This window comes from Narcine bancroftii, chromosome 8 (genome assembly GCF_036971445.1).
Source record: "Narcine bancroftii isolate sNarBan1 chromosome 8, sNarBan1.hap1, whole genome shotgun sequence".
Taxonomy (NCBI): domain Eukaryota; kingdom Metazoa; phylum Chordata; class Chondrichthyes; order Torpediniformes; family Narcinidae; genus Narcine; species Narcine bancroftii.
Genome location: NC_091476.1, coordinates 76542672 through 76570381, shown reverse-complemented (window position 1 = coordinate 76570381; position 27710 = coordinate 76542672). Strand labels below are relative to the sequence as shown.

The window sequence follows — 27710 nt, the reverse complement described above, 5'->3', positions numbered from 1 at the left end:
AACTTGAGCTGGCTTCGTCTGAGTAAAATTACAGACACTGGAAGAACTCAGCAGGTCTCACAGCGATCGTAGGGTGTAAAGATTTCAGACTTATTGCCAGAGTCCTTACGTGACATCACATGCAACCCTGAGATTCTTTTCCCTGCGGGCCAGGCAGAATTACCACTTACACTTCGTACACATGCAAACAGATAAAGAGATGTAAACAAACTGACTGTACAATACAGAGTGAGAAAAATCAAAAAAGTGCATGCACAAGTCAGAGTCTGTAAATGAGTCCCTGATTGAGTTTGTCATTGAGGAGTCTGATGGTGAAGGGGGAGCAGCTGGTCCTGAACCTGGTGGGGCGAGTCCTGTGGCCCCTAGACCTCTTTCCTGATGGCAGGAGTGAGAACAGAGTGTGTGCTGGGCAGGGTGGGTCCTTGATATTCGCTGATGCTCTCCGACGGCAGCGTTCCCCATAGGTGTTCTTGTAGGTAGGATTTTGCCTGTGATACTCTGGGCTGCATCCACTACCTTATGCAGGGCTTAACAACCTCGCAATCGATGTCACCAAAAAAACCCAAGGAGATGGTTGTGGATTTCAGGAAGGGAGAACCAGAGATGCACAATCCAGTGATCACTGGGGGATCAGAGATGGGGAGGGTGAGCACATTTAAGGTGAGAGTCACCATCTCGGAGGATCTTTCCTGGACCCAACACACTAATGGCATCATGAAGAAAGCACATCAGCGCATTTACTTCCTCAGGAGTTTGCGGGGGTTCGGTACGACATCGGAAACCCTGGCAAATTTCTACAGAGGTGTGGTGGAAAGTGCTCTGACCGGCTGCATCACGGTCTGTTTCGGGGACACCAATACCCCTGAGCATCAAGCCCTGCAAAAGGACTCTGACTTGTGCACTCTGTTTTGCAGTCAGTTTGTTTACAGTTCTTTATCTGTTTACACGTGTACGTTGCGGAGGTTATTTTGGTGGCGATGTGTCAATCAGATAACGCAGCCAATCAATAGACTGTGAAGGCGGTGTCAATGAGAAATTGGAGCTCATCAATGGACAGTGAAGGCAGTGCGGATTTCAGCCAATCGAGTTTCTGGAAACAACCACGGACGGCGAAGACTCTCTCGGGAATGAACCAATCGGAAATCGCCGCCTATTGGCGGGCGGCGAGCTGTCAGTCACAGACGTCAAGCCAATCCACATCGGCGGCGGGAGTTTTAGAAGTCCACTTCCAGTTCGCGCCTGGAGACGGCAAGGAGAAAGAAGAATGGCGGCGGCGGCGAGGGTCACCGTGGGAGGTGAGGCTGCCCCGGGCCCGGGAGGCGTTCGGGGAAGGGGGGATAGTACCGGGTCGGCCCGAACGGTCCGCCACCTCGAAAGGCCATTCGGGGCCCGCCCCATTCTTCACCGGAGGGCTAGTTGGGAGGAGATGGGCCGAGTGAGGGCCTGGGAGAGAGATTTCCCAACGCTTACGTTGAAAGCCGTGAACTCATCACCTTTCTCTCCCCACTCACCCCACTTTCAGTAACGGCACACTATCCACAGGGCAGCAGTGGCACATTGTGACATGGGACGGGGTAGGAGGCTATAGAATGTAACAGTATGGTCTGGGAGGGCGTAGGTGCCACGGGATTGCCTGGGAGGGCGTAGATTGCAATCAGTGCTCTGGTTTGTTAGGGATTACTAAGGTGTGACGTGAGTGAAAAGCAAAATTTTATGTTTGATCTTAGTCAAAAGGCCATGAAGTGATGTGAAATATGGAGAGCTACTGATTAAGAGTCTCTTAAATGCCCCCTAATGTTCCGGCCTCCACCACCATCCTTGACAAGGCATTCCAGGCACCCACAACTCTAAAGGGACCTAATCTGATGTCTCCCCTAAATTTACCTCCACTCACCTTGAACTTGGTTATCCCAGCCAAGCAGGGAGGAGTGGATGACAGCTAGACAGCCAAGCTGGAGGACACCGCCCCCACCCAGAGGGATCTCCTAGATCTCATCGGTCCGGAACGGTCTGGATCTGAAGGGGGGGCACAAGGTTCCAATCTTCTGTGGGCAACCAGGGGGAAGTCGTACCTGTGACTGGGGTGGGTCCAGCCCCATCTTGGAAAGTCCTCCTTGCTTGGTTCACACCTGTCACCCTGAGACAGCAAAAGTCACCTGAATAACAAACAACCCTAGCTGAGTGAGTTCGGGGAAGGGAAGCTTCTGTATTGATTGTGTGTGGCTCCAGTCCCGCACCAAAACAGCAGGCCACTGAGACTGTCAACCTTCACCCATGGCTGCATTTAACGCTTCTGAACTGTGGAGGAAGTTAAAGGTTTTGCAGTCCTCCAATTTACGGGTTGTCTTGGTGGGATAATACGTGGCCATGGACAGACAAGTGAGCATGGGAGTGGGGCATTAATATGGATGTTTCCAGTTTCTGCTAGCCCGTTCTCTCCCCTTTCATCCAGCTCTCCACCTCCTTCCCTCTCTATTCACAGAGCCATTTCCCCCCCCCCCCCCCCAGCTTACTGGGGTGCCATAGGTTCTCTGTGCTGACTCAAGGTGATATGTGAGTGGAAAGAAAAAGGTTGAGAATCACTGGTTTCAGAAGGCAGCCCTCAGTCTGTCACTGCCCTCTGACAGTGTCCATTGGGTCCCCATACAGGGAAAGGCTGGAGATACGAGACGATGATGCTAGAATCTGGGGTTAGAAAAAATCTGCTGGAGGAACTTGGATTGAGGGGAATGGACCCTTCATCTGAAGATTCCTTTAATAGTTGGGAACATGTAATATTGACTGCTATAAGGCAGATAAGAGTCAAGATAATTTTATTGTCACATAATAGTACAGAATATGTAATATTACACAAAGAATTGCCATTAGTGTCATCACTTTACAGTACGAGAGAAAGAAACTCAGGAGCTCTGAGTGTCTGTGGGGTGAAGCACCAGTCTGCAGATGCTGTGATTGTAGTTAAAACAGAAATGTTTTAGCAACTTGGGTCTTGCAGTGTCCATGGGAGGTAAAGATATATAACTGATGTTTTAAGCTCAAGCCCGAAACATCGTTAATATATCTTTATCTCCCACCCACAGTGGGAAAAGCCGACCTACATTTACTCTCTCTCTCCCCCTCATAATTTTAAATCCCTCGATCAAATCTCCCCTCATTCTCCTACGCTCCAGGGAATAAAGTCTGTACCTGTTGAACCTTTCCCTGTAACTCAGTCCCTGAAGTCCGGGCAACATCCTAGTAAATCTTCTCTGGCCCCATTTCTATCTGATTGATGTCTTTCCTGCAGTTTCTGAATGCCGATTTCCTGCTGAAGTGAAGTGCAGCTGACGGTGAATGTCAGATTGTCTGTGAGTTGTTGAATGTGATCAAGTGAAACTTGTCCCCCTCTGTTTCTATGGGGTGGTGGGGGGGGTCTCAGCCACTTCAAATTTGACGTGGGGCAGGTTGGGAGTGTGGGAGATGTTGCACTCTTTCTGACTTGGACTGTATGTTCTCTTTTTTGCAAAATGCATTGAGCATCAAAAACAACTTTGTGCACATTATTCGATGCACATTGTGCTCTTGTTTTTGTAAACAAAAAACTGACACACAAGTACACAAATGTTCATATACATGCCTGGACCCTCCCCTCCCTGACCACTTGGCACCTTTATATATTTCCTGTTTTATTAAATGTGACAATAAAGTAATCGTGAATCAGATTCTGAAAATAAAACCCAAGTGTTGTACGCGGACAAGTGTTGTACGTGAAGCATTGCCGTGGTGGACAGTTCAAAGAGCAAGACACTGGACTGATAATTCAGTGAAAACATTTAGTTGCAGTATGTTATTCTAGGAAATGGGACACGGATAATGTGTACCTATCCAGAAAATAATGTGGACTATTCTGTGTAACGCCACTCAAAGTTTCTTGTGAAAGTAGAAGATCCCAGAGGTCACGGTTTAACTGCTGCTCTTTCAGATGTGCCTTCACCAGCAAGAAGAAGATCCAACCGGCTGTCAGCCACAAAGACCGAAGAAAACGCAGTCGATAAAAAAGATGCTGGAGAAACTCAGCAGGTCAAACAGCGAACTTTATGTAGTAAAGATCGTTTCAGGCTTGAGCCCTTCATCAAATATTGACAGGAGCTCGAACAAAATGGTGGGGTGTGCAGTAGGAGGAGCACAGACCAACAGGCAGGAGGTACTAGGTATATAAGGGAGGGAGGACACAGCAGCAAATGGGGAGGTGGGGGGTAGAATGTCTGTGAATGGAGAGGGAAGTGGGTGGAGAGTTGGAGAAAAGGAGACAGGGATGGGGAAGGGAGGGAGAACGAGGACTGGGCTGGCAGAGACCGGAGATGTCAATGTTAATGCCGTCCGGTTGGAGAGGACCCAGATGGAATATTAGGTGTTGCTCCTCCAATGTATGGGTGGTCTTGGTTAGATGGTATGTGAGGCCTTGGACAAACATGTCAGTGCAGGAGAGGGGTGCAGAATTGAAGTGGCTGACAGAGTGAAGGTGCTCAGTGATCTCCCAGTCTCTCCGATGTAGAGAAGGCCACACAGGAGCACCGGATGCAGTAGATCATTCTCGCGGATACACAAGTGAAGTGTTGCTTCACTTGGAAGGGCTGTCTGGGGCCCCAAATCTTGGTGAGGTGTGGGCGCAAATGTGGCGCTTCCTGCAGCCACAGGGGAAGGTGCCGGGGGGGTCGATTAATGGGAGTGGGTGAGGGAATGGCCCCTATAGAAGGGGAGGGGAGGAGAGGGGAAGATGAGTCCTGGTGTTGGGATCTTGTCGCAGGTGGTGGAAATTACAGACGATAATGTGTTGGAATCGGAGGCTGGTGGGGTGGTAGTTGAGGTCAAGGGGAATCCTGTGTTACGACTGGGTCAGATGGGGCTTCGGCAGATGAGTAGGAAATGATGTGGGGAAGGGCTGAGTTCATGGTGGTGGAGGGGAAGCCAAGTTTTTGGAAGGAGGAGAACATCTCCGATGACCTGGGCTGGAACACCTCGTCTTGGGAGCAGATTTGACGGAGATGGAGAAATTGAGAGAAAGGAATAGAATCCTTGCAGGGGATTGGATGTGAGGAAGTATGGTCGATGCAGTTGTGGGAGTTGGTGGGTCAATGAAAAATGGATATAGAAAGGGCCATGTGGGGGACAAGGAGTGTTGGGGAGTCATTGTGTCGGTGGAGGGCTGCATTGTTGGGGAGCCAGTGTGTTGGTGGAGGGGCCCGTTCTGGGGGAGTGTGTTGGTGGAGGGCTGCATTGATGGGGAGTCATTGTGTCGGTGGAGGGCCCCGTTGTGGGGGAATCAGTGTGTCTGTGGAGGGTCGCGTTGATGGGGAGTCAGTGTGTTGGTGGAGGGCCTCGTTGATGGGGAGCCAGTGTGTCGATGGAGGGCCTCGTTGATGGGGATCCAGTGTGTCGGTGGAGGGCTGTGTGGATGGGGAGCCAGCGTTTCGGTATTCTTGCATGGAGGAGTATAGTGTGGGTTAGCTTGTGGAGGTCAGCAGCTCGAGCCGATCAGAGTTTTCGTGACTGACGCGACTTACTCTCATACAGGTTACGCTTGTCAAGCGTTCCATCGTTTTGAGGAAGATCAAGCCCCAAAAAAATGTAAGTGTTAAATGGTTGGGATTTTGTTTCCGGTGGAGAGAATGTGTGGGGAAACCGTGTCGCCGCTCGATCCAACTGACGATTTAACCTTGTCTGTATCAGTGAGGAGGGGGTTCATCAAGAAATTCTGCAGATTTTTTTTTTCAGCCCACGAGCCAGTGCCTTCCAATTGACCTACCCCCTCCCCCCAGTATACATCGACCAGTGGGAGGAAATCCACACAGGCACGAGGTGATCGTACAAACTCCTTACGGACAGTGCGGGATTCTAACCTGGGTTGTCGGTGCTGTAACAGCATTATCCCAACTGATGCTGGGGTCAAGTGTCATACACAAACGTGCTGCAGGAACTGAGTGGGCCATGCAGCAGCCATTGGAAGTAATAGGGTCACCAACCTTTCGGGCCTGGGCCCTTTGTCATGCCTGAGATTTCACTGACCTGCTGTTGTTTCACTTATGAACTTGTCTGCCAAAAATTGAGGTGCAAAACTAACTGAATTCTTTCCCATCCAGCCTGCTGCGTACGCCACTCCGGCCCCAAGGCGAAGCCCCCGGGTGAGTACAATCCCTCACGTGGTCCAAGACCAGCAGTGGCTGCTGCAGGGTTAGCATTCTGGGTGTTTCAATGCAACAGGCTCCCACCTCTTGTTAAGGTGCAAAGCAGGGGAGGAGTCACGTGATGGAGTAGTGGCCGGACGGAGAACTCCAGCCCTCTCCAGAAAAGTCGGGAAAAACAAGAGAAAATACAAAGGCACAGAAATAAAAGTTAAAGAAAAGTGAGTATAAAGGTGGAAAGAAGATGGAGACAAAAAAAGAAAAATCAAAATCAACGGAAAGAAGAGAGGAAGAGAAGACAACGGAGGAAAAAGGTGAAGGCCTTACCTGTCCGAAGAAGCCCGCTGTGGAGAGAGGAGCCCGCATCCTCAGGTCGGGAGAAAAAGAACTACAACAATGGCTCACAGAGCCGAGTAAAAGTGCGCAACCGCGCATGCGCATGAAAAAAAACACACCGACGGGAGGGGGGACCAGCTGGGGAGTCGATCTCCACAGCCGGCAACAACAGCTGCAGAACACCTGCAGCAAGAAGAGACCACAGAAAACAATGAAAACAAGAAAGAAGAGAAGGAAAGGGCAACAAAGAAACAACAGATGGCCAACCCAGAGGAAGAAGAAGAGGAAGAATACAGTGAAATAGATGAAGGGAAAGGCAAGGTAAAGAATATACTTTCTCTTGTTAGAGGATACATGGAGTCATTTAAAGAATGGCAAACACAGGAATTCAATGATTTAAGAAGAAGAATAAACAACACAGAAGAGAAAGTGAATAAAATAGATATGACCTTAACAGAAATGGGGGAAAAAATGGACAAGATGGAAGAACGGGCAGTAGCAGCAGAAATGGAGGTAGAAGACTTAAAAAAGAAATTGGAGGAATCTAATAAAAAAACTAAAGAGACACAAGAACTACTAGCTCAAAAAATAGATATAATGGAAAATTATAACAGAAGAAATAACATAAAGATAGTGGGCCTTAAGGAAGATGAAGAAGGCAAGAATATGAGGGAGTTTATAAAAGAGTGGATCCCTAAGACCCTAGGATGTCCAGAACTACAGCAAGAAATGGAAATAGAAAGGGCACATAGAGCATTGGCCCCTAAACCACAACCACAACAAAAACCAAGATCTATTGTAGTAAAATTCCTAAGATATACTACAAGAGAAAAGGTACTGGAGAAGGCAATGGAAAAAGTAAGAGAGGGCAACAAACCACTGGAATATAAAGGGCAAAAAATCTTCATTTATCCAGATATAAGTTTTGAACTCCTAAAGAAGAGAAAGGAGTTCAATACAGCAAAGGCGATTTTATGGAAGAAAGGGTATAAATTTATACTGAAGCATCCTGCGGTATTGAAAATATTTATTCCAGGACAACAAAACAGACTATTCTCGGATCCAGAAGAAGCACGAAAATTTGCAGAACAATTACAAAAATAGACTGAGGGATGAAGACGGGTAATGAGAGTAAAAATGATCACGATTGATATGTATGTGGGTAAAGACAAAAATAGACGGAGGGATGAAGACGGGTAAGGAGGGTAAAAATGACCACGATTGATATGTATGCGGGTAAAGAGGTATAAGAGTGAAAAGAGACAAGGTGCATACGTGAATGTATCTGTAATTAGAGGAAAATATAGATAGTATAGACAAGAATTAATAAGGGAAGGTAATGGAATAGAGAGAATAAGGAGGGAATTAAAAGAGTGACCTTTGTGACATATGAAAAGTGAAATCTTTTCTGGGGGGGCTGGGTGGGGGAAAATAGCGGTCACTGCTAAATCAGTTGACGCTTGCGAGTGGATTCGCAAATCCAATTGGAGAGGGGAGATGTGGTTGTCCGACAAGGGATAAAGGACAACTCAGGAGGGGAAGGGGAGATTGGGGATAAAGAAGATAGAAATAGGAGAATAAGGAAAATGTTGGATGTTGTAGGAATGTTGTCTTGTAAAGAGTTGAAAATAAGAAAACGGAAATGGAAAAGGAGGAAAGGTAATGATGGAAAAACGGAAAGAGAAGATAAACAAAATATAAAATGGCTACGCTGAACTATATGACTTTAAATATTAATGGAATACATAACCAAATTAAAAGGAAGAAACTACTAAATTTACTGAAAAAGGGAAAAATAGATATAGCATTTGTTCAAGAAACACACTTAACTGAATTGGAGCACAAGAAATTAAAGAGAGATTGGGTAGGACATGTAACAGCAGCATCGTATAATTCAAAAGCAAGAGGAGTGGCTATATTAATTAGCAAAAATGTGCCATTTAAAATAGAAGAGGAAATAATAGATCCAGCAGGGAGATATGCTATGATAAAATGTCAGATATATTCAGAGCATTGGAATCTACTTAATATATATTCACCTAACGAAGAAGATCAAAAGTTTATGCAAGATATCTTTTTCAAGGTAGCTAATACGCAAGGGAACATACTAGTAGGAGGGGATTTCAATCTGAATTTGGATCCAAATATGGATAAAACGGGGAAAAAAATTAACAGGAAGAACAAAGTAACCAAATTTATAATTAAATCAATGCAAGAAATGAAACTTGTGGACATATGGAGGAAACAAAACCCAAAAGAAAAGGAATACTCATACTACTCGACTAGACATAAAACATACTCAAGAATAGACCTATTTTTGTTATCAGCTAGTATGCAGGATAGAGTAAGAAAAACAGAATATAAAGCGAGAATGCTATCGGACCATTCACCCTTAATACTGACAGTAAAGCTAGAGGACATCCCTCCAAGAATGTATAGATGGAGATTAAACCCCATGCTACTTAAAAGACAGGATTTTAGAGAATTTATTGAAAAACAATTAAAAATGTATTTTGAAGTAAATACGGAATCAGTGGAAGATAAGTTTATACTATGGGACGCAATGAAAGCATTCATTAGAGGGCAAATAATAAGTTATGTAACCAAGATGAAGAAGGACTACAATCAGGAAACAGAGCAGTTGGAAAGGGAAATAGTAAACATAGTAAAAAAATTAGCAATGAAGGAAGATACAACTAAAAGAAGAGAATTGGCAGATAAAAAAATAAAATATGAAACATTACAAACATATAAGATGGAGAAGAATATAATGAAGACAAAACAGAAATATTATGAACTAGGTGAAAAAACACACAAAATCTTAGCATGGCAGCTTAAGACAGAGCAAACTAAGAAAATGGTATTGGCAACAAGGAAAAAAAAAAAACAAGTTACATATAATCCGAAAGAAATTAAGGAAAACTTCAGAGAATTCTATGAACAATTATACCGAACTGAAAATGAAGGGAAAGAAGGGAAAATAGATGAATTTTTGACTAAAATTGAACTACCAAAACTACAAATAGAGGAACAAAATAAATTAACAGAACCATTTGGAACAGTAGAAATACAAGAGATAATAAAAAAATTACCAAATAATAAGACACCAGGAGAGGATGGACTCCCAATAGAATTCTACAAAACATTTAAAGATCTAATAATACCGCCCCTCCTGGATGTAATCAACCAGATTGATGAGACACAAAACTTACCAGATTCATGTAAAACAGCAATAATTACAGTGATACTAAAACAAGGGAAAGATCCACTCTCACCAGCGTCATATAGACCAATATCCCTGCTAAACACAGATTATAAGATAATAGCTAAACTATTAGCAAACAGATTAGCAGAACAGGTACCGAAAATGGTAAATTTAGACCAAACTGGATTTATCAAAAAAAGACGCACAACAGACAATATTTGTAAATTTATTAACTTAATTCATGCAGTAGAAGGAAATAAAGCACCTGCAGTAGCAGTTGCTTTAGACGCAGAGAAGGCCTTTGACAGAGTAGAATGGAATTACTTGTTCAAAGTATTGCAAAAATTCAGTTTACCGGAGAAGTATATTAATTGGATTAAAGCATTATATAAGGGACCGTTAGCGAAAGTGACAGTAAATGGACATGTATCAAAGCAATTTAACTTAAGCAGGTCAACGCGGCAGGGATGCCCACTATCACCGTTATTGTTTGCGCTAGCTATAGAACCACTAGCAGAATTGATAAGAATAGAAAATAATATAAAAGGAATAAAAATAAAAGACAGGGAATATAAAATCAGTCTATTTGCGGATGATGTGATAGTGTACTTAACAGAACCAGAACTATCAATAAAAGAATTATATAAGAAATTGAAGGAATATGGAGAAGTGTCGGGATACAAGATAAACGTAAATAAAAGTGAAGCAATGCCTATGAATAACGCGGATTTCTCAAAATTTAAGAAGGAATCCCCATTCAGATGGCAAATGCAGGCAATAAGATACCTAGGTATACAAATAAACAAAAATCTAGGCCAATTATATAAACTCAATTACAATCCACTAATGAAAAAATTACAGGACGATTTAGAGCATTGGAAAGAGCTACCACTAACACTGATAGGAAGGATAAACTGTATTAAAATGAACATTTTTCCAAGGATACTATACTTATTTCAGGCATTGCCAATACAACTGACAGAAAAATTCTTCAAAGAGTTAAAGAAAATAATAAGGAAATTTTTATGGAGAGGGGGGAAACCGAGGATAGCACTAGATAAATTAACAGAATGGTATAAACAAGGAGGCTTACAACTGCCAAACTTCAAAAATTATTATAGAGCCGCACAATTAAGATACCTATCAGATTTTTATCAAACAAGGGAAAAACCAGACTGGACGAGATTAGAATTAGATAAAATAGGGGAAAAGATACCTGAACACATATTATATAAATGGGACGAAAAATTGGTACAACATAGAACTTCCTCAGTATTACACCATCTCCTCAATATTTGGAAAAAGATTCATGTAGAAAGAAATAAAACAAATTATCAATTACCAAAACTAATATTGACGCAAAATAAGCTACTCCCTTTTACAATAGACAACCTTTCCTTTAGAAAATGGGAAAAAAAAGGGATTAAAAGAATAGAAAATTGTTTTTCAGGAAGTAGATTCTTATCCTTTGAACAAATGAGAGATAAGTACAATATAACTGGAGATACAGCGCTGGCATATTACCAACTGAGATCCTACTTGAAAGATAAATTAGGAAGCAACTTGAGTTTACCAGAGGGAAGTAACCTTGAATATGTGGTTACAGATACAATGTTAATCAAAAGATTTATAACAAATATGTATATTAAACTGCAAGAAAAGGAGAATAAGGAAACAAATGGTAAAACTAAACAAAAATGGGAACAAGATTTAAATATAAAGATAAAAAAGGAAACATGGGAGAAATTATGTTCTGGAACGATGAGAAATACAATAAATACGAGGCTACGCATGATACAATATAATTGGTTACACAGACTATACATTACACCGCAAAAGTTAAATAAATGGGACCCAACAGTATCTGATAGATGTTTTCGATGTAAAAAAGAAAGGGGAACAACAATTCATGCAATCTGGACATGTGAGAAAGTAGAAAAATTTTGGGATGATCTCAATCAGATATTAAATAAAATAACAGAAAACAATATACCAAAGAACCCAGAGATCTTTCTCCTAAGTAACATAAAAAATAAAGAATTTGGAATTGACTTGGAGGATGCACAAAAAAGATTTGTTAAGATAGCCCTAGCCGTTGCAAAAAAATGTATTATGTCAACCTGGAAATTGGAAGATAATTTGAAAATACAACAATGGTATATAGAAATGAATAAATGTATTCCATTAGAAAAAATAACATATAGTTTAAGAAATAATATTGAAATATTCGAACAAGTATGGGAGCCTTACATTAAATACAATAGCGAAAACCTACCGGGAACAAACATTACCTAAGTTGATGGAAGGAGAAGAGAAGAAAAGAATGGACTCAGTAGAATTTCTGGTGTATTTTTGTTGAATGACAACATTGTCTGACTGGCTTAATGCAACCTAGATTGTATACCTAAAATGGATGAGGGGGGGGTGGGGGGGTGGCTTGGGAGGAGGGAGGAGGGAGGGGGGGGAGAAAAAGTCACTGTATATGTGTGAAAAAGAAAAAGTGTATATCATGGCTAACGTGATTTATGGTGTGAAAAAAATTTAAAAAATTTAAAAAAAAAAGGTGCAAAGCACTTGAGAGGGGAAGTCAGGGTGGCGGTGACGAACCCCTATGTTGATTGGGCAGATGTGGGAGGTGGAGTGAATATCTGTGGGGATGGTCTGTCTTGGGGTAGAAAGGAATGGATTATGCACCAGTTTGGGGTGGGGAGGAAAACTGAGAGGTGTCATCCAGTGCCACCAGCGAACACTACAGCATGGTACAGGCCCTTTGCCCACAATGTTATGCTGACCCGTATTTCCCTAACGAAAATTAAACCCTTCCTACCTCATAACCCTCTATTTTTCTTCCATCCATGTATCTGTCTCTTAAATGCCCCTAATGTACCAGGCTCCACCTCTTTTTCCCCCCCCCCCCCCACCCCACCAGCAAGGCATTCCAGGCCCCACAACTCTCAATGTAAAAAAAAACTCACCTGACGTCTCCCCTAAACTTTTCCCCCTTCACTTTGTTCAGACATCCCCTGGTGTTGCTGCTCCCGCCCTGGGAAACAGGTGCTGGCCGTCCACCCTGTCTGTGCCTCTCAGAATTATGTCTCTGCTAACCTTGCCTCATGAGACTTGTTTCCCAACCCAGACAACTTCCTGGTGAATCTCCTCTGCCCCCTCTCCACAGCTTCCATATCCTTCCTGTAATGAGGTGACCAGAACTGAACACCAGAGATTTGTAGAGGTGCAACATGACCTCTTGACTCTTGAATTCAATCCCTTGATTAATGAAGCCCAGCATTCCGTAGGCCTTCTTAACTATCCTATGTGTGGTGACCTTGAGGGATGTATAGATTTGGACCCCAAGATCCCTCTGTTCCTCCACATTGTTAAGTAGCTGTCTATTAATCCTGTACGCAGACCTTCTGGCTTGACCTGCCAAAATGCATCACCTTGCACTTATTCAGACTGAACTCCACCTGCCATTTTTCTGCCCAACTCTGCATCCTGTCTGTATCCTTTTTTAACCTATGACAAACTACAGCACAGTTAGCACAATGCTATTACAGTGCCAGCGACCCGGGTTTGAATCCACCGCTGTCTATAAGCAGATTGTATGTACTCCCTGTGTCTGCGTGGGTTTCATCTGGGGGCTCCAGTCTCCTCCCACCCTTCTAAAACATATGAGTCGATTGGTTATAATTGGGCAGCATGGGCTTATGGGCCAGAAGGGCTTGTTACTTTGCCCTATGTTTAAATTTAAACTTTCTACACTATCCACAACTCCTCCAACCTTTGCATCATCTGCAAATTAACTGACCCATCCGTCTGCCTCTTCATTGCAGGGTTTATCTGAGGCCACAAAAGAAAACGCCTGTGGATCTGCTGGGCCGCACAGTGCCAAAGGACAGGGCTTGGCGGTGACCACCTCAGATGCTGACCCACTGCTGTGTACTCCCCTGCCAGGGGACCAGGACCCAATGTACCAGAAGGTGCGGCGTTCCTACAGCCGGCTGAGCCCCTTCGGATGCCAGACCGGCAACTCGGGCAGCAGCTCCGACACCTCCACTCCAAACCAGTGGCACCCGGGCCGCCAATCCCTCTTTGGCTTCGAGAGGCTCCTGGCCTCCGAGGCACTACCGGCCATCTCGCCGGTGAAGCGCGGCAGCCCCAGGGATCAGCCGCTGGCCCCCACTGCCTCCTCCCACGTGCCGCTGGATGCTATTCCTGGAGTGCCAGCTGGCGTGGGGAAGAAGAAGAAGAAGAAGTGGAAGGTCCCTCAGGTCGAGGTGAGGCAAAACTGGATCACAAGATATGGGAGCAGAAGTAGGTCCATTCGGCCCATTGAATCTGTCCCAGCATTCTAATCATGAGCTGATCCATCCTCCCACTCCCCAGCCTTCCCCCTGTAATCCTTAAAGCCTTGACTAATCAAATACCCTGTCAATCTCTGCCTTAAATACACCCAATGACCTTGCATCCATGGCTGTACATGGTAACATTTCACAGACTCACAATCCTGACTAAAGAAATTTCTCTGCATCTCTGTTTTAAATGGACGTTCTTTTATCCTGAAGTTGTGCCCCCTTGTCCTAGACTCCCCGACCGTGGTAAACATCCTCACCACATCTACTCTGTCCAGGCCTTTCAGTGTTCAAAATCCATCAATGCAGACCCCCTCATCCCTCTGAACCCCATCGAGTACAGTCCAACGGCCGACAGTCGTTCCTCATACACTAACGTAAAGTTTAATCAAGTAATTCCCATAAATGTGAATTTAACTTTGAACCCTGGACGCTGGCGCTGTAACTGCATGGCGCTGGCCTCACACTAACCACACCGCTGTCAAAATTAACCCCCACTCCCCCAACGTTTACGGATAAAGCCTCACAAACATAACATAGACTAATAAAGAAAAAGACTCCTACTAGGCAGCGATAGGGAGGCACGTTGAGAGAGTTGCCCCAGCGGCATCGGCCGGCTCTTCATCCCGGGCGCTGCCATTTTATTCAAACAGCTACTGCGGGCGGAACACGACCGGGGCTCTCCGCAGCCTGAATGTTTGCTCCCATCTTCACCAAGAGGTCGAGTGTTGTTTCAGAGAACATTTACTTTTACAATTTTAAACTGTTATTTAAACTTTTACTTAAAATGTATTTACTTTCCTTTTTTTTGCTGGTTATTTTGGTTTCCGGATAATGGGGATTCTTTTGAATATGTTTCTTAGAATTCTCATGGTATTCGTAAATCAGAATTGTGTCCTTCACCCAATGATTCGCTGTCCTTGCCAAATATGGAGTTGTTCTTCATAATCTGCTTTAACCTTGCTGAATTAACAAAAAATACAGTAACCTCAATAATGTGTGGGATGAGAGGAGTCACGTGATGGAGTAGTGGCCGGACGGTGAACTCCAGCCCTCTCCAGAAAAGTCGGGAAAAACAAGAGAAAATACAAAGGCACAGAAATACAAGTTAAAGAAAAGTGAGTATAAAGGTGGAAAGAAGATGGAGACAAAAGGAGAAAAATCAAAATCAACGGAAAGAAGAGAGGAAGAGAAGACAACGGAGGAAAAAGGTGAAGGCCTTACCTGTCCGAAGAAGCCCGCTGTGGAGAGAGGAGCCCACTACCTCAGGTCGGTAGAAAAAGAACTACAACAATGGCTCACAGAGCCGAGTAAAAGTGCGCAACTGCGCATGAAAAAAAACACACCGACGGGAGGGGGGACCAGCTGGGGAGTCGATCTCCACAGCCGGCAACGACAGCTGCAGAACACCTGCAGCAAGAAGAGACCACAGAAGACAATAGAAACAAGAAAGAAGAGGAGGAAAGGGCAACAAAGAAACAACAGATGGCCAACCCAGAGGAAGAAGAAGAGGAAGAATACACTGAAATAGATAAAGGGAAAGGCAAGGTAAAGGATATACTTGCTCTTGTTAGAGGATACATGGAGTCATTTAAAGAATGGCAAACACAGGAATTCAATGATTTAAGAAGAAGAATAAACAACACAGAAAAGAAAATAAATAAAATGGATATGACCTTAACAGAAATGGGGAAAAAAATGGACAAGATGGAAGAACGGGCAATAGCAGCAGAAATGGAGGTAGAAGACTTAAAAAAGAAATTGGAGGAATCTAATAAAAAAACTAAAGAGACACAAGAATTACTAGCCCAAAAAATAGATATAATGGAAAATTATAACAGAAGAAATAACATAAAGATAGTGGGCCTTAAGGAAGATGAAGAAGGCAAGAATATGAGGGAGTTTATAAAAGAGTGGATCCCTAAGGCCCTAGGATGTCCAGAACTACAGCAAGAAATGGAAATAGAAAGGGCACATAGAGCATTGGCCCCTAAACCACAACCACAACAAAAACAAGATCTATTGTAGTAAAATTCCTAAGATATACTACAAGAGAAAAGGTACTGGAGAAGACAATGGAAAAAGTAAGAGAGGGCAACAAACCACTGGAGTACAAAGAGCAAAAAATCTTCATTTATCCAGATATAAGTTTTGAACTCCTAAAGAAGAGAAAAGAGTTCAATACAGCAAAGGCGATTTTATGGAAGAAAGGATATAAATTTACACTGAAGCATCCTGCGGTATTGAAAATATTTATGCCAGGACAACAAAACAGACTGTTCTCGGATCCAGAAGAAGCACGAAAATTTGCAGAACAATTACAAAAATAGACTGAGGGATGAAGACGGGTAATGAGAGTAAAAATGATCACGATTGATATGTATGTGGGTAAAGACAAAAAGAGACTGAGGGATGAAGACGGGTAATGAGGGTAAAAATGACCACGATCGATATGTATGCGGGTATAGAGGTATAAGAGTGAATAGAGACAATGGGCATACGTGAAAGTATCTGTAATTAGAGGAAAACATAGATAGTATAGACAAGAATTAATAAGGGAAGGTAATGGAATAGAGAGAATAAGGAGGGAATTAAAAGAGTGACCTTTGTGACATATGAAAAGTGAAATCTTTTCTGGGGGGGGCTGGGTGGGGGAAAAGAGCGGTCACTGCAAAATCAGTTGACGCTTGCGAGTGGATTCGCAAATCCAAATGGAGAGGGGAGATGTGGTTGTCCGACAAGGGATAAAGGACAACTCAGGACGGGAAGGGGAGATTGGGGATAAAGAAGATAGAAATAGGAGAATAAGGAAAATGTTGGATTATGTAGGAATGTTGTCTGGTAAAGAGTTGAAAATAAGAAAACAGAAATGGAAAAGGAGGAAAGGTAATGATGGAAAAACGGAAAGAGAAGATAAACAAAATATAAAATGGCTACGCTAAACTATATGACTTTAAATATTAATGGAATACATAACCAAATTAAAAGGAAGAAACTACTAAATTTACTGAAAAAGGAAAAAATAGATATAGCATTTGTCCAAGAAACACACTTAACTGAATTGGAGCACAAGATATTAAAGGGAGATTGGGTAGGACATGTAACAGCAGCATCATATAATTCAAAAGCAAGAGGAGTGGCTATATTAATTAGCAAAAATGTGCCATTTAAAATAGAAGAGGAAATAATAGATCCAGCAGGGAGATATGTTATGATAAAATGTTAGATATATTCGGAGCTTTGGAATCTACTTAATATATATTCACCTAACGAAGAAGATCAAAAGTTTATGCAAGATATCTTTTTGAAGGTAGCTAATACGCAAGGGAACATACTAATAGGAGGGGATTTCAATCTGAATTTGGATCCAAATATGGATAAAACGGGGAAAAAAATTAACAGGAAGAACAAAGTAACCAAATTTATAATTAAATCAATGCAAGAAATGAAACTTGTGGACATATGGAGGAAACAAAACCCAAAAGAAAAGGAATACTCATACTACTCGACTAGACATAAAACATACTCAAGAATAGACCTATTTTTGTTATCAGCTAGTATGCAGGATAGAGTAAGAAAAACAGAATATAAAGCGAGAATGCTATCGGATCATTCACCCTTAATACTGACAGTAAAGCTAGAGGACATCCCTCCAAGAATGTATAGATGGAGATTAAACCCCATGCTACTTAAAAGACAGGATTTTAGAGAATTTATTGAAAAACAATTAAAAATGTACTTTGAAGTAAATACGGAATCAGTGGAAGATAAGTTTATACTATGGGACGCAATGAAAGCATTCATTAGAGGGCAAATAATAAGTTATTCAACCAAGATGAAGAAGGACTATAATCAGGAAACAGAGCAGTTGGAAAGGGAAATAATAAACATAGAAAAAAAATTAGCAATAAAGGAAAATACAACCAAAAGAAGAGAATTGGCGGATAAAAAAATAAAATATGAAACATTACAAACATATAAGGTGGAGAAGAATATAATGAAGACAAAACAGAAATATTATGAACTAGGTGAAAAAACACACAAAATCTTAGCATGGCAGCTTAAGACAGAGCAAACTAAGAAAATGGTATTGGCAACAAGGAAAAAAGACAAACAAATTACATATAATCCAAAAGAAATTAAGGAAAACTTCAGAGAATTCTATGAACAATTATACCGAACTGAAAACGAAGGGAAAGAAGGGAAAATAGATGAATTTTTGACTAAAATTGAACTACCAAAACTACAAATAGAGGAACAAAATAAATTAACAGAACCATTTGGAACAGTAGAAATACAAGAGATAATAAAAAAATTACCAAATAATAAGACACCAGGAGAGGATGGACTCCCAATAGAATTCTACAAAACATTTAAAGATCTAATAATACCGCCCCTCCTGGATGTAATCAACCAGATTGATGAGACACAAAACTTACCAGATTCATGTAAAACAGCAATAATTACAGTGATACTAAAACAAGGGAAAGATCCACTCTCACCAGCGTCATATAGACCAATATCTCTGCTAAACACAGATTATAAGATAATAGCTAAACTATTAGCAAACAGATTAGCAGAACAGGTACCGAAAATGGTAAATTTAGACCAAACTGGATTTATCAAAAAAAGACGCACAACAGACAATATTTGTAAATTTATTAACTTAATTCATGCAGTAGAAGGAAATAAAGCACCTGCAGTAGCAGTTGCTTTAGACGCAGAGAAGGCCTTTGACAGAGTAGAATGGAATTACTTGTTCAAAGTATTGCAAAAATTCAGTTTACCGGAGAAGTATATTAATTGGATTAAAGCATTATATAAGGGACCGTTAGCGAAAGTGACAGTAAATGGACATGTATCAAAGCAATTTAACTTAAGCAGGTCAACGCGGCAGGGATGCCCACTATCACCGTTATTGTTTGCGCTAGCTATAGAACCACTAGCAGAATTGATAAGAATAGAAAATAATATAAAAGGAATAAAAATAAAAGACAGGGAATATAAAATCAGTCTATTTGCGGATGATGTGATAGTGTACTTAACAGAACCAGAACTATCAATAAAAGAACTATATAAGAAATTGAAGGAATATGGAGAAGTGTCGGGATACAAGATAAACGTAAATAAAAGTGAAGCAATGCCTATGAATAACGCGGATTTCTCAAAATTTAAGGAGGAATCCCCATTCAGATGGCAAATGCAGGCAATAAGATACCTAGGTGTGCAAATAAACAAAAATCTAGGCCAATTATATAAACTCAATTACAATCCACTAATGAAAAAATTACAGGACGATTTAGAGCATTGGAAAGAGCTACCACTAACACTGATAGGAAGGATAAACTGTATTAAAATGAACATTTTTCCAAGGATACTATACTTATTTCAGGCATTGCCAATACAACTGACAGAAAAATTCTTCAAAGAGTTAAAGAAAATAATAAGGAAATTTTTATGGAGAGGGGGGAAACCGAGGATAGCACTAGATAAATTAACAGAATGGTATAAACAAGGAGGCTTACAATTGCCAAACTTCAAAAATTATTATAGAGCCGCACAATTAAGGTACCTATCAGATTTTTATCAAACAAGGGAAAAACCAGACTGGACGAGACTAGAATTAGATAAAATAGGGGAAAAGATACCTGAACACATATTATATAAATGGGACGAAAAATTGGTACAACATAGAACTTCTCCAGTATTACACCATCTCCTCAATATATGGAAGAAGATTCATGTAGAAAGAAATAAAACAAATTATCAAATACCAAAACTAATATTGACGCAAAATAAGCTACTCCCTTTTACAATAGACAACCTTTCCTTTAGAAAATGGGAAAAAAAAGGGATTAAAAGAATAGAAAATTGTTTTTCAGGAAGTAGATTCTTATCCTTTGAACAAATGAGAGATAAGTACAATATAACTGGAGATACAGCGCTGGCATATTACCAACTGAGATCCTACTTGAAAGATAAATTAGGAAGCAATTTGAGTTTACCAGAGGGAAGTAACCTTGAATATGTGATTACAGATACAATGTTAATCAAAAGATTTATAACAAATATGTATATTAAACTGCAAGAAAAGGAGAATGAGGAAACAAATGGTAAAACTAAACAAAAATGGGAACAAGATTTAAATATAAAGATAAAAAAGGAAACATGGGAGAAATTATGTTCTGGAACGATGAGAAATACAATAAATACGAGGCTGCGTATGATACAATATAATTGGTTACACAGACTATACATTACACCGCAAAAGTTAAATAAATGGGACCCAACAGTATCTGATAGATGTTTTCGATGTAAAAAAAAAGAAAGGGGAACAACAATTCATGCAATCTGGACATGTGAGAGAGTAGAAAAATTTTGGGATGATCTCAATCAGATATTAAATAAAATAACAGAAAACAATATACCAAAGAATCCAGAGATCTTTCTCCTAAGTAACATAAAAAATAAAGAATTTGGAATTGACTTGGAAGATGCACAAAAAAGATTTGTTAAGATAGCCCTAGCCGTAGCAAAAAAATGTATTATGTCAACCTGGAAATTGGAAGATAATTTGAAAATACAACAATGGTATATAGAAATGAATAAATATATTCCATTGGAAAAAATAACATATAGTTTAAGAAATAATATTGAAATATTCGAACAAGTATGGGAGCCTTACATTAAATACAATAGCGAAAACCTACCGGGGACAAACATTACCTAAGTTGATGGAAGGAGAAGGAAAGAAAAGAATGGACTCTGTAGAATTTCTGGTGTATTTTTGTTGAATGACAACATTGTCTGACTGAATTAATGCAACCTAGATTGTATACCTAAAATGGATGAGGGGGGGGGTGGGGGGGTGGCTTGGGAGGAGGGAGGGGGGGGGAGAAAAAGTCACTGTAAATGTGTGAAAAAGAAAAAGTGTATATCATGGCTATTGTGATTTATGGTGTGAAAAATAAAAAATGTATAAAAAAAAATGTGTGGGACATGGATTTTTTTTACTTTATTTGCTCCCGCGCTCCACAGATTTAAGTTTGTAATCAAACAATTCATGTATTTAAAATGCACAGAGCTGATTTTGTTCGAACCTATTTGTAGACATTTTGGTTTGACTGTGTAGAAATTCCAGCACTCTGGTATGTTGAAGTTTGTACTCAGACACCTGTGAAGCCAAGTGTCCCAAACATTATGGTGCACTGTAATGAGGGGATGATGTATAAACAGGGGTGGAATTTCTACATGGTCAAACCAAAATGTCTACAAATAACCTTGAATGTGCACTTTAATTACATGTAAGTTGTGGAGCACGGGGGAAGATAAAGGAAAAAAGTGTCTTTGCCCCAAACATTATACGTTATGGAGGCCACTGTAACATGGAATGTTCTCGGTGTTATATCTTGGTTGCTACTTTAAAATCTGCGTTCTCCCGTGCGACTCTGGTCCCCCCCCCCCCCCCCCGGGAAACCGGCGTGCAAGGAGCCCCGCTGACTGTTGCTGCGGCGATTCTGTTTTGCAGACTTGTGTGCTGGACGAGTGGGCTGCCCAAATGAACGCTAGTTTCGAAGAGGCGGAGCGCTTCGATTTGCTTGTGGAGTGACGTGGATTTTAAGCCATGTCTGCCATGTGCAGAACTGAGCCCATGCGGGATGCAAAAAGAAGTTAAATTTAGTAGAGTCGGTGATCCTTCAGCAGGATCCAGGATCATCATGGAGTAAAGAACCCTTCAGCAAGTGTTTGTGGGAATGGCAGAGGACAGAGGGGGATTCTTGTGCTGGATTTGGCCTCTGCAACTTCCGTTCCTCGAGGCTCTGTGGGAGACCACCAATTGCAAGTTGCTTCCAACAACTACGGTGCATCATTCGCCCACAACAGGGCTGAGGTTTCCCACTTCAGCTCTCGGTGGGTTTGCTGGGGGCCTTTCACCAGCTGCCTTTTCTCTCTCTTCCCCTTGTTTTCCCCCACTTCCCAAACACACACTTGCCAGCCATGGAAGTGGGTGAGAGCCAGCCAGCAATTCAATAGGAAGTGACCTGGCTCTCACCTCTGCCCATGCTTTTTATTCTTGAAAGATTGTTTTTCATTTAAACATCAGGCTGGAAAATTTGTTTAATTCTGAGAGTCTATGGGGTTGGGGGGGGGGGGTGGGAAGGAATCAAAGAAGCTGAATTATTGTGCATTTTTTAAAATCAAAGTGGAAAAATTGATCTACAGTAAAATGAGGAATCCCAAAATGGGTCATTACCTCCTGAAACAAGAGCCTGTTGTTCTTGGCAACCCACCCCATATTGTTTCTCCCACTCTAGTCGTTACTGACGCTCACTGAGGGTTTATTCCTGGCTAATGCAAGGCGTGCACGTGGTCAGGCTTTGGCTCGTTGCTGAGTGGCACGATCGACTTGTCCTATGGGCTGCGGTGCCCAGCGCATTTTCGTAAGGCAAAGCCACAAGTTGGGTACCATGGCTGAGCAGAGTCGGGGGAAATCCAGTGCTGGGAAACTTGCCATCAGATAGATTTATCGGGGTATCGTTTAAAGTATGTGTGTGTGTGTGTGTGACCAGCACTGCCAGGGTGTCTGTGGCCTCTGTGTCTGTCTCTGTGCCTGTGTCTTGCTGAGTGTACACGTGGGTCTATGTGCCTGACTCAGGGTGGGTCTGTGGGTGGGCATGGGCTCCCACTAAAGCTTGCTGATGTCTACCGGTATTGCTCACACCAGGTGAATGAAGCGTGAGCGCAGCCTGCAACAGAACAACCATGATCCTTGTTGCTCTGAGCTGGAAACTTGTGTCATGGCAGCAGATCCTGCTCAACATGTGCACATCAACAACTTGCTGTAAATTCAAAGATGGGCTGCAAAGGGAGGGGGAGACCCTTCACCCAGCAATCAAGATATTTGACAAGCCAAACCCTTCCTCCGTCAGCATCTGTTTGGTGGTTGAACTGAAATCCCCAGCCCCTGTTGATGTAACAACCTCTGTGACAAGTTATTTTAAACCTCCAAGTTTAGCTGGTGCAGATTTAATTTGGAAATCGAGATGAACATTTTCTCAGCCTGCTGGCAGTGTCCTGCACTGATATGTATGTATATATAAGCAACAGACATCTCCGTGTTACGGATGCCACGCATGCTTTATAAGATGACCCTGCCACTGTTTCAAAGCCTGTCTGGAAACATCCTCTGCACGCGGACGGTTAAAAATAGCGTGTTGATCTGTTTGGGTCGCTGACCTTAAAGGGGCAGGTTAAGAGCCTGAGGATTACCACAGGTGATCTATGGCCAAAACTGCTGGTTAAAGTTTGTTGTCCTATTCATTCATGAGCAAGAAATAAATGGTGGCAAATAACTTTTCTGCTTGTCCTTTGGAAACCTGAGTGAGAAAAGTGGCAATTTGGGTTACCAGAGTGAAGATTGGAACCCAATTCATTTACCCCCCCCCCCACCCGAAATCGCTGTGGTTCGGGGAGGGGGTGGAGGGGTCTCTAAGATCTGCTTTGTCTTGCTTGGGAAATGTCTGGGATATTAGCAGTTGTTTCAAGATTACTGTCATGTAATAGCATAGAACATGTAATATTACAGGAAATTGCCTTCTGCCTGCCTTAAAGATTTTCATTAGTGTTACCTTGCAGAACGAGAGGAAATAAAAGACACCGAGGAGCAAATGTATAAGGAAATACCTGAGATTTGTAATGAGCATAGGATTGTGTTAGTGGGGGATTTTAATGTTCCTAATATAGATTGGGAAAAGCATTCTGTGAAGGGGCTGGATGGATTGGAATTTGTAAAATGTGCGGGATAGTTTTTTGCAGCAATACATTGAGGTACCCACTGGAGAAGGGGGGATGTTGGTTCTACTGTTGCAGAAGAGGTGGTTGCAGCAGGGTCAATTTTGTTATTTAAGAGAAGGTTGGATGAGTGCATGGCTGTGAGGGGATTGGAGGGTTATGGGCAGGGAGCAGGTAGGTAGGGTAGAGGAGATCCTTTAAATCAGTGCGGACGAGAGGGGCCGAGATGGCCTATTTCCTGCAGTTGTACACACTCCTGTTCAATCCATTGGCAACTCCAGCTCAGTGAGGAAGCCTTCGGTACCCTCAGGCCCCTTAGGGAGCCCTTGCCCTCAGAACCCGCTGGAATCCCGGCTCCAATCCCTGGTTCCAACAGCCCGTGCAGATGCCCCAACTGCAAGTCACCTGTAGCCCGTGTGGGTCCCTCAGCCTCCAAGCCCCTCGCTGACTGCGGCTGTGGTCACCGTCCTGTAGGGTCGTTGCTTCTGCTTCTCAATGGGGGGGGGGGGGGGCGGGGTGTTCTCTGCTTCCCAGATTTTGAAGGTCTCTGTGATATTGCTGTCAAAGTAGCCCACTCGATTGGAACTCTTTCCCCCCACCCCCACCATACTATGCTTGCAGTGAGCGCTGCCTACAGAACACATTGCCATTACCGGCCCAGGTAACTCCCGGCCTCCTATACCCTCCCACTCAGGTAAACACCATCACCTGCAAGTTTATCTCATGCATCATCCTGATCTGGAAACATTATTGCTGCTCCTTCATCATCCCTGGATCTAATCTTCGGAGAGCTCCCTCCCCCTGCCCTTTCCACATGGACTGAAGTGCTTCAAGGAGTTTACTTAACCCCACCTCGACATCCAATGAACACTGGCTTTTGCCTCATTCTGGAAATGATTAAGATTACAAAGCCAGACCTGAGGTGTTTCCTTGGATGGTGTTTGCACGTTTGGGATAGTTAACAGAAACACTGCAGCACAGTCCAGGCTTTTTGGCCCTCGGTGTTGTGTTGACTTGTATATTCCTACCAAAAAAATACCCCTACCTACCCCGTAACCCTCTATTTTACTTCCAGCCATCAGCCTGTCTAAGAGTCTCTTAAATACCTCGATGTTTCAACCTCTATCACTACCCCGGACAAGGCATTCCAGGCCCCCACAATTCTGTAAAAAAAATTCTTTACTCCTGACAAGTTCCCTAAACTTCACTCTGTACTGATGTCCTCTGGTGTTTGCTGATCCTGCCCTGGGAAACAGGCGCTGACCGTCCACCCTATCAATGCCTCTCAGAATCTTGTCAACCTCGATCAAGTCTCCTCTCATCCTTCACTCCAAAGAGAAAAGTCCCAGCTCTGCTAACCTGACCTCATGAGACTTGTTTCCCAATCCAGCCAATATCCTGGTGAATCTCCTCTCCCCCCTCTCCACAGCTTCCACATTCTGTAATGAGACGACCAGAACTGAACACAATACTCCAGAGATTTGTAGAGCTGCAACATGACCTCTCAACTCATGAACTCAATCACCCGACTAATGAAGGCCAGCATCCCATTGGCCGCCTTAACTATCCTATCTATGTGCGGTGACCTGAAGGGATTAGAATTTTATTGTCATGAACAAGTCATGAAAGTCAATGTTTTGTGACAGCACCACAGTGCAAACATTCATATTATAACCGTCTTACAACATTGCTGTAACAAATAAAAATAACTGCACAAAAATTGAGGCTGTGTCTTTGTTTCATTGATTATTCAGGAATCTGATGGCAACATGGAAGAAGCTGTCCTTGTGCCATTAAGTGCTTGTCTTTAGGCTCCTGGACCTTTTCCCAGATAGCAGAGTGAAGAGGGCATGGACTGGATGATGGGGGTTTTTTAGGCTGCTATCTTAAGACACCATCTCATGTGGATGTCCTCTATGTCCGGTGCCTGTGATGTCACAGGCCAAGTTAAACAACTCTCTGGAGTTTATTCTTGTCCTGAGAGTTGGCACCTCTGTACCAGGCAGTGATGCCACCAGCCAACATACACCTGTAGAAGTATATGAGATTCTTTGCGATTGCATCAACATGGAGGCATCAGAACAGATCCTCGGAGATGTTGACACCCAGGAATTTTATGCTATTGACCCTCTCTATGACTCAGCCCTTGAGCACTGGGTCGTGTTACCCTGAAGTCCACAATCTCCTTGGTTTTGCTGACGTTGAGTGTGAGGTTGTTATAACACCTGATACAAGCTGATCTGTCTCCCTCCTGTACGCTTCCTCATTGCTGTTTGTGATTCTGCCAACAACTGTGGTGTCATCGGCAAACTCGTAGATGGCATTGGAATTGTGCCTGTCTGGCTGCCCTTCTTCCACACTTAAATATCTGACCATTAACTCAACTTTCAGGTTTGACCTTCCAAAATGCATCACCTCACACTTATTTGGATTGAACTCCACTTTCCACTTCTCTGCCCAATTCTGCATCCTGCCTATATCTTTTTGTAACCAACGGCAACTTCCATCACTAACTCCCCCAATCTTTATCATCTGCAAACTTACTGACCCATCCTTCCACTTCTTTGTCAAGGTCATTAAAAAAAATCACAGAGCAAGAATCCCAGATCAGATCCCTGCGGAACTCCACTATTCACTGACTTCCAGGCAGAATCCTTTCCGACCACTGCTACTCTGCTTTCTGCAGGCAAGCCAATTCTGTATGCACCCTGCTAAGGTGGCATGGATCCCTTGCCTCATGACTTTCTGGGCGAGTCTCTCATGGAACGAAGGTCTTGCCTCATGAGCTTTGTCAAATGCATCGCTAAATCTATGTACATCTCATCTACCGCCCTGCCTTTATCAATTTGCTACCTCCTCAAGGAACTCTGGCTCATAAGGCAAGACCTACCCCTCTCAAAGCCACGCTGATTCCTTGAGTAGACTACTTCTCCAAATGCTCATAGATCTTATCTCCAATAGTTTGCACACCACTGACATAAAACTCAATGGTCTATAATCCACAGGATTCTCCCTATTACCTTTTTGAAACAAGAGGCCTGCATTTGCCATTCTCCAGCACCTCCTCTGTGGCCAGGGAGGACTCGAAGATCACAGCCAAACCTCTTCCCACAGCAACCTGGGTAAGTTGTGGTTTGAAAGCTCCCTCAGAAGCATGCAGACGCACAGTGAAGTTTCATCCCACGCCTCACTTGTGCCACGTTAATGGCACAAAATGCAACATGGCTGAGCATGAGAGGCTGCAGACTTCTGACTTAATGGGGGCATGGTAATCAATGAAACCTCTCTCCAAGCTGCCTGTCAAAGTGAACCAGAGTCAGTAGAGAGCCTCCAGCTGATCTGCATCGAGTCACGAAGGTTTCTGTGTATTTAACCATTGTACAACAGCTTTATTTAACTACAAATCTGCAATGAAACAGTGGGAGGAATCCATGGTGGAAGCTCTAGGAATTGGGAAATCGTTGGAATAGTCACAGACACGATAGGACGAAGGGTCTCCGTGCCCATGTGGTATCGTGCCTTGAAAAGCTGGAGATCAGGGTTCTAGTCTGACCTGAAAATGGGGCTGGACTATTTCAAGCCTGATTGTATTAGAGGCCCTGGAGTCTTGTAGATCCAGACCAGGTCAGGACAAACATAGAAGATAGGAGCAGGAGTAGGTCATTCGGCCCTTCGAGCCTGCTCTGCCATTCAATGAGATCATGGCTGATCTTAAAGTTCAGTACCCTGTCCCCGCCTTCTCTCCGTAACCCCTAATTCCCTTATACTGAAGAAATATATCTAATTCCCTCTTAAATATATTCAATGAACCTGACTCTACTGCTCTCTGTGGCAATGAATTCCACAGATTCACCACCCTCTGGG

At 42.7% G+C, this 27710-nt stretch overlaps 1 protein-coding gene across 5 annotated transcripts; it reads left to right on the top strand.

Annotated features, from left to right (window-relative positions):
* Positions 1 to 1214: 1214 nt before the first annotated feature.
* Positions 1215 to 24361, top strand: cdca5 (cell division cycle associated 5). Of its 5 annotated transcripts, XR_011343212.1 has the most exons (7): positions 1215 to 1295; positions 3962 to 4059; positions 5554 to 5607; positions 6120 to 6161; positions 13536 to 13979; positions 21583 to 21965; positions 22780 to 24361. XR_011343212.1 is itself a non-coding variant. In XM_069894260.1 (6 exons), exons 1-6 carry the CDS (start codon positions 1265 to 1267, stop codon positions 21661 to 21663), a joined length of 750 nt encoding a protein of 249 aa, XP_069750361.1. In that variant the 5' UTR covers positions 1215 to 1264; the 3' UTR covers positions 21664 to 24361. The 5 variants fall into 5 exon arrangements, 4 of the variants coding, with proteins under 4 accessions (XP_069750361.1, XP_069750363.1, XP_069750364.1 ...); XM_069894260.1 differs by having other exon boundaries at positions 21583 to 24361; XM_069894262.1 differs by lacking the exon at positions 6120 to 6161 and having other exon boundaries at positions 21583 to 24361.
* Positions 24362 to 27710: the final 3349 nt, after the last annotated feature.